Here is an 8396-nt window from a genome sequence, read left to right on the forward strand (position 1 = left end):
GTGGCACTCAGATCTCTAGAAAAAATTACTATCCCACTATTGACATAGGTGTTTTTGTCGCTATTGTGTGTAATTCTTTTTCTGTGTGTGTCTGTGTTTTCAACTCAAACTTGAAAACCCTATGCCAATATCCTTCCCTTTTGGTCCCATAAATCCATTTGCCTCTATAAACCCTTTTGAGCCTATAAACACGTTTGACCACACAAGTGCCTCCCTATGTTAATTTCCGTTTGACCGATAAATGCCAAATACTACATAAAATAGAAAGACTAATGTTAGCTCTCGTGCCACCACCCAAGTGCCACTGTCATGTTAATTCCCGTTTAATTCCCAAGTGTCACATTTGATCCTTTAAACACTTTTGACCTTTAAATGTCTCCCCAATGTTAATTTGTGGTTTTATCTCCACGTGTCAGATACTACAAAAATTAGAAGGCTAATAATACTTCCCTGCTTTACACCCGTTTGCAACTACTTCTGTCCGCGTGGGTTCAAGTCTCGAGAACTTCCAATGCGGTTATGTGAGAAAGCTGTCAATAGCTTATTGTGGATCAGTGGTTCATACCAGGGTTTTCCCGGGTTCTTCCTCCGACAATTAGAGTTGCTGCCATATATTGCCTATTTGACATTAAACCGAAAAACAACAGCTATCTTCTCCATAAAAGTCCGTCAAAGGATTATTTCATTTGATTTTGTTCTTTCACCCATGCCATACAAACTTATATAATAGTATGTTTTGTTCACTAAGAACACGCTTAGGTGGAATTGTTAATGACAATAAAAGAATATTAATTTAAGAGATAGCTAAAACTTTTATCAGTGCTGTCCTTAATAATGGAGCGGAAAACGTCGTGTTCCACTGAATTCGCAGGCATTTGATTTCCCTAATTTTAGATGGATGTGTGCAATGAATAACTGATACATGTGGAAAAGGTACATTGGTTATATCAATATTTAAGTCATTATGTAAATAAACTATTGAGAAGAAATGATAAACAATAAATTCACAAATAGTATCCAGTTGTCATTAAATGTATAAATATGGATTTGGTAATGACGATGAAAGAATATTAATTCATGAGATAGTTCAACCTTTCATCACACTTGTCTTTGCAATCAGAGTGAAACACATATTGTGTCACTAAATTAATAGGTTTCTAATTTCTCTACTTGCAGATGGACGAGTGCAATGAATACCTGTTGCATGTGGAATGGGCGTAAAGCTCATATCAATATTCAAGTCATCAGGTAAATAAACTATTCAGGAGAAATGATAAGCAATAAATTCAGAAGTAGTTTACAGAGGCCATTAGTTGTACAAATATGTTGACATCTAAGTGCGTTATTATATTTGTAAAAAAAAATCAGTATATAGTTTTCTGTATGTAATAAAGTAGAAGCATTCGAATAAGCAATGGTAGTCATTCCCAATATTATCTGAATCACAGGTATTGCACTTAATTTCTTTTAAATCTAAAGTTTGTCAGCTTCATCCTTCCAAAGATCTATGGTTGTATGTCATAAGTTTATAGCTCAATACATAGCAGAATCTTAAGTAATTTTCAAGAATTAAATTTGCTTTAAAAGTTGGATGTTTGTGTCGTTAGAAGAACGGTCTATATCCGACTGATACATATAAACAACTCATATGGCATAGGAGTTTTAATTTCATTGGTTAATTATGTGATAAATGTTAAAATTTTAATGAATCTTTCTGTATTTGAACAGCAGTGTTTAGAACTTTTTTCAATATACCTGATATCTGCAGTTAATCTTCCATTGTTACGTAGATAGTACGAATTATTACTCATTATTGTATATAGTTTAGTTTCATAGAAACGTAGATTCGGGACCAATTTATCTATGTACAGTCTTGGACTGTGAATAGTTATACCTATCAAGAAAGGACAATGAAGGGTAACAGGAAGAGATACAAGAAGTCTACTTTTTGCTGTCGGGAATGGAACAGGTTCGCTTGTCTCGCAGTTTGGATATATATTCCCAACACATAATTAACAAATGATAGCTAAAAATCTAACAAATCTATAAATGCAGATGTAAATGCAAAGATCAGATATTCTAGGTTTATAACATTACCAACTCTTCCCCTAGTGACTACAACGTAACCACAACGACAATTTGAGAAAAAAGAGCATACTTTCTACAGGTCAAAGCATTTCTACAAAATTACAAGTCACTAGAGACCTAGTGCCCCTGCTAAATAGCGAGAAATTCGTCGTTGTTTTTAGTCCATGCAGCGGACCCTGCATCCTAAAATCAACATCACTTTTAAAACACAAATGCTACAGTGATAGAAAAAAGATCTAAACAACCACAATTAAAAATATTACATTTCTCACCACAAAGCACAGAAAGTTAATAAAACTAATACGCCCTTTAAAAAATCATGGCGTTATTTCAGACGGATCCCATTAAAGTACAAAACCGAATTCTAATTTACAAAATCAAGTTATAAGTGGTTAACTATCGACTTTTAACCAATACTTGTGGACGTTAATCACGCACGTGATTAATCCACAAACAACTTACACTAAAAGCTGTATATGTCTTCACATAAGAATCTCAGAATAAATAAAAAAATATAAATATTAATCAACCGTAATTCAGAAAGCCATCTGCCTTCTCTGTGCGGCTCTGTCTATTCAACCCGCCTCATTGTGCCGTCCCTGACCCAACCGTTTAGCAACCAAATGGACACAGCCGTTGTCTACCCTTATATGAATCTTCCTGTTGCGAAATAAAATGGCCATTATTTTGCCAACATATGTTTGCTAATCAAGAACATGCGCGCAGGTACGGGAATTTTGTAATATCTCTACAGTTTAGAAAGTAACTGAGAAACGTTTAATAAGTTTGCGTTTAGTGAAAACGGGGTGAGGGTAGAGGTAGAGTAGGGGATATTGGGAGGATGGTTCAATCAGAAGGTTCTTTTTAATCAATCAAACAAAATCATTTATAACTGCATGAATCCTGACAGGGAAGGAACTCACTTCAAAACCTATTTGATTATTTTAATTCAAGCATGAGAAATTTTGAGGAATTAATAATTCATTTTCAAACTAAAAACGATGCTTAACTGGCCTGATGTCTAGTAAAAAAAATACGTCCGTTACTACACACTTTTATAACGACTGGTTCGCCCTCTCTAACAAGATACTCAACTCCACCTCAAATTACTTCCTGTCGGTAGCAATACAACAGATCAGATTCATAAAGGACTTTATTTGTTCACCTTTAAATGGACACTAAAAGAAACCAAGCTTAGATTGGTATCACACGACATGTACCACAGAACACGACACAAATCTAATGCAACGGATTATTTCTAGCTAACATTATTATACACTTATTTATTCAAACATCTGAGAACATTTCCTTATGCAAAGAAATCAGCGAGTGTCCAGTTTATGAAAAATTAAACCCTGCTACCACTAAGTCTCGTGAATACTATACATTATGAATATTGCTCATATAAACTGGAAAATGTATAGGGTTGAGAAAAATATTCACAATGCTGACTCCCCACAATCAACAAATAATATCTAACTAGCTAATAATAACTAGCAATAAACAGGAACGTAAAATACAAATATCACATACCTAGGTTTATTTCATTACATCGACGTCTACAACAGAGGACAGTTTTATTTCCCTTTATCGACAGATTACATAGATGTATATATGCTTGATATATCTAAGGCCCATGCAAATATAACGTTCATAAATGTTGAGTTTTATGTCCTGGTGTCCTGTGTAAGAAGATAACCGCCAAGACAGAGTTCACTGAAGATTCAGATAGCATAACTTAAATTCACAGTGACTCAACACTGAATCAAAAGGAAGATAATGAGAAGTTTTATGACTTAAAAGAGGTGGAAGGAAAGTCATTGTTATGCAGCATTTTTTGAACAGATTGAAAATATTGTCACTGTGGTGATAAATGTTGCTATAAAGAAAATCCAAAAGAAAATGAAGTCGAGGGCATTGCAGATGTGATTCCACGTGATTTTAGGCTTCTCGTCTGGTGTTGGTGATTCTGAGTTTTTCATTACAGAAGTTGCTTCTTCAGTAGAAATTGTGTGACCAGAATCAAAATTAGGAACCTCAGCCTTGCTCATCATTGCCGGATGCACCTTTTTATGTCTTCTGCATCGGACTATTTCCACGATCACTTGAAGTCCAATCAGCCATGATGGGATAGGGTCCTCATCAACATCCTTAAAATTCAGACGAAGTATAAACAGCGTCAAAATGACGATCAGAGTACTAAAACCGGCCATTAGTACCAAGTAAATACCCAGGAAGGAAACTTTTTCTGAATTCTGTGGCAATATTGCTGTAACTATTGTCAAAAAGACGGCCAGAGCAAGAAATACTGTCACAGAAAACGAAGCCTTTTCTCCGGATTCTGCCGGAAGTACGAATATGCAGACATTCAGAAGAGACAACATTATGACTGGTAATATGACATTTAACAAAAAGAAAAGTGGTTTTCTTTTTAATTTGATTGAAAATACAACTGCAGCGTCAGAAGATTCCTGTAACGTATCTACGCTCGTGTCAACAATTGACCATTCCGAATTTTCTTCGTATTCATCCAGGATAATTCCCTTCTCCCCCTCCGTAACATTTACTTCCACTTTCGTGTAACTCCATGCCACAAACTTCAAGGTACAAGTTTGAATATCAAAAGGAAAGTAGGTAATATCAATTCCGCATGTTGACTCAAAAATCTGGAAAAGAAATTGAGCAAATTATTGGCTGCCAAATGATTTGTGTTCAAATTGTAATGAATTATTTTTCAATCTCAATAAGTTCTAAGGACTGTTTCATCAGGATGGTTCAAATTGTAGCCCACTCTCATGACACATTTGCGGCCCTTCCTTAGAATCGTGGTGCAGCATAAGGATACAGTGATGTCCCATAAATGGTCGTTGAGTACTTGATATACAATGCAAAGAATCTTACATGAGTGCTCATTTCCAATTGACTTTATGAAACGAGTCTAAACGTTTCTAAGTTTGCGAGCCTTTAATACTTATTCCATTTTACCTACCACAGTCTAGCTTAGTACAATTACTTTGACATGCAATGTGATGCCTGCTTCGTGTCGCCTTTCCTTTATATGACGTTATGACGCCGTCTGTAACTTGAAGACGGGTTAGTACAAGTGCTACATATATGAGAATCATCGGATAGGTATATTAACGTAAATAACACAGTATTCATGTTATAAATAAGAATATGTCAAACGTAAAATAGCTTTGTTAGAAAGAGTTTACATAAAGTTCCAAGGTGCCAAATAAGTTAAAGACCATTGAAGTGGATTAACCAGCTTTTGTAAATATGGTTCCATAAATCTAGCCCGTGATTCCCAAAACTTTACTAATTTGTCGGAGAACTACATTTCGATCTCCAGACTTTCTATGTTTGGCCCAGGTCCGTATTTCACAAACGTAAATCTTATAGCTGAGTCTAGACTTAATAATTCTTGACATTAAGTCGGGCTTAAGGACGAAGTATAGAGTTCAAAAAAGTAATCCTGCTCAATAATCTAGTTTCTTTTTCGAACGAATATTTTGTTTAAATAATATGAAAATATTGATAAATTTACAAGCAAAGTGAATATACTTGTAATATATAAAATATTCAGCTTGAATCATTAAGAGAACTATATGCAGATTTGTAGGAACCTTTACAAACCAGCACTGGTCCATCATGAGTGTGTTGGTAAATCTGTGACAGCAGTACTAACGATGTTTTGTTGCATATGCAACTTCATTTCTTTTGCAAAAGCATGCTACGTAGCGCTATCTCTGAGTGGCTTCATAACATTTTCTATTCAAATAACGAATCAGTTAATAAGCAATATCGCCCTTGTGAAGCGCCTTGGAATCTCTAAGAAGTTTGCACTAATCTCAAGGTCATTTAAACTGGTTTTTAATTCATTCTTCGTTTATCTAATCCTCTGACTTCATTTTATTTACTATATAGTTTAATACCGTTGTTCTGTGTGATTATTTTTAAAGTTCCAACATGGACCTTATGGCAACAGTTAATTCGTAAACCAATATATCGCGAATTTGATTTGTCTAGCCCAAAGTACTAGTATCAAATTAAAGGTTTAAAATTAATTGGCCATATCTTTAAAACGGCTTATTGGATTTTTAGAAACGTTTTACATTAATTTCCATCCACTGAGAATATATGGGCTGAGTCCTACATGTGTCGAATAATATACTGTACAGTTCATCATAAAGTCATAAGTACCTATAGACTTAGTGTGTACGATACATGATTTTATTGTTCAAATGCCTAATAAAACGGAATACTTTACACCAGGGCGGCATGTAAAGAAAAACATATTGTTGCGAAGACCTCCATAGAGCCTCCGTACATTCGTTCTTACCATAGAATTTGTTCAACACAATCCTAAATACATTACACGTCTTTTCTCAACATTCGTGTTAATAAAGTTATACTTACATATATTGTTTCTTACTAGACAACACGCCACTAACGAATTTTGGAAAGAAACGTGTTCACGTTAGTTGTTCTGTTCTCTTTAGCAATGTTTTATGATCAAATAACAAAACTACATTTATTTCTTTCATGCTTTTGTAAAAGCATGAAAACGGTATAGAAAAGACTTTGGGGTTTAGCCAGTAATGCTCACAGATCATTTGAACCAAATTAATATTATTGTTGATGCGTGAGGATATCGTTAAAATGCGAGGGAGAATGGTCCTTCTTAAACGCGATAACAGTTGATCATATTTGTACAGAAAGAAATACCTACCCCAATGGGATACCAAAAGACCGAGCCATCATTCAACACGTAAACAAACAAACTACTGGAGCCAAGCTCTTTCAATTCGGATACGCCATTTTGCAGAGATATATCCGGTTTCCACACGTTGTCCTGAGGAATAAATGTACCTGTCAGGTCACCATAAGCCGATAGAGTCCATTGTAGATAATAATCGTTCCAGCTAATAGTAAGGTAACCGGAAGTGGTCAGTTTTTCATTCTGCGAGTCAAAGTTTATTATGCTTGTAAGATAAAAGTCAATAACAACATCGGTTGTCGTATTTTGATAGTAAGTAGGTCTAATAGCCTTATTATAGGCAGACGCATTAAAAATTTGAGATAAAAGATTCTTTGCTTCATCCGATGTCTGAGCATTGACTTTAAACATGCACACGATCACTAAGAATATCAACAACATTGAATTTAGTTTCCGATGCGTCATATTCACTGGGATTGATCACGAATATATGCGCACTATAAAATCTATGATAATGCTTTTAAACAACAAGACAAAACACTTGTTAAACAGTCCATAAATAAATGGATATTTGCATTCCAAACAATTTGTCATGGTCCAGAGACAGTAAAATGATTTTGCCTTTTCACACTTGTTTTAAACACTTTAGACAGTATAATCCATTCTTATTTTTTAAAATGTATCATAATACGTTATCCCGATTCAGGTCTGGTGTGTGCTCACGGTTAATGAGATTCATCTCTTTCGGCTACCGATATAAGCTTTAGTATTATCTCTGCAAGTCTTTTTCTTGTGATTCAATGCTATTTTATTCAACGACAGAACAATAATCAATTCAAACAACACGTCACCGTCATGCATTGAAGCGTCGTTTCTTACTGGAAAATTTCATTGTGGCAATTCTTTGAGTACATATTCACTCAGTGATTTCACTCGGTGCTTTGAATGGAAAATCAATACCATGTATGACTGACAAAAAGGTTTCAAATTTCTTATTCAACCTAAAGTATCTACACTGGACTTGAGTCTAAAGAACATTCCCGTTAAGACAGAAATACATAATCATGAAGACAGTTTTTAGTGACTCTCGTTAATGTAAAAAGATTATGTAGGCCAACTACACTTATCTGTTTAAAAACTGGCCCTGTGAGTAATCCTGAAATTTGAGTACGATACTACTCACGCTCAAGCTCAAAACCCCAAATTTAAATATGGCTCATTGAGTTTTATTATATCACTGAATTTTAAACACGGTACATGGAATTCATCATTGAAATGTAAAAATAGTACATGAAATTTAACTATATTGTTGAAATTTAAATATGGTACATGAAATATAACTACATCATTGAAATTTAGGTATGATAAACAGAGTATAAATAGATAAACAGAGTATAAATAAGTCAACGAAATTTAAATATGGTACATTGAATGTAATTACATCACTGAAATTTAATATGGTACAGGAGTATAATGACAATCGTATAATAACATCATTTACATTGAAATTTGGTAAATGGGGTATACTTACATAGTTGAAATTTAAATATGGTACATGGGGTATAATTACATCATTTAAATTTGTATG

The 8396-nt window shown here is 34.4% G+C and overlaps 1 protein-coding gene across 1 annotated transcript; it reads right to left on the reverse strand.

Annotated features, from left to right (window-relative positions):
* Positions 1 to 3613: 3613 nt before the first annotated feature.
* LOC149771508 (neuronal acetylcholine receptor subunit alpha-6-like) lies at positions 3614 to 7606 on the reverse strand. The gene is made up of 2 exons (XM_089948370.1): positions 6821 to 7606; positions 3614 to 4754 (listed from the first exon to the last, which is right to left on the reverse strand). The coding sequence occupies exons 1-2, from the start codon at positions 7271 to 7273 to the stop codon at positions 3912 to 3914; spliced, it is 1296 nt and encodes a 431-aa protein (XP_089804496.1). The 5' UTR covers positions 7274 to 7606; the 3' UTR covers positions 3614 to 3911.
* Positions 7607 to 8396: the final 790 nt, after the last annotated feature.

This window comes from Sinohyriopsis cumingii, unplaced genomic scaffold (genome assembly GCF_028554795.1).
Source record: "Sinohyriopsis cumingii isolate HCF-2022 unplaced genomic scaffold, ASM2855479v2 utg001791l, whole genome shotgun sequence".
Taxonomy (NCBI): Eukaryota; Metazoa; Mollusca; class Bivalvia; order Unionida; family Unionidae; genus Sinohyriopsis; species Sinohyriopsis cumingii.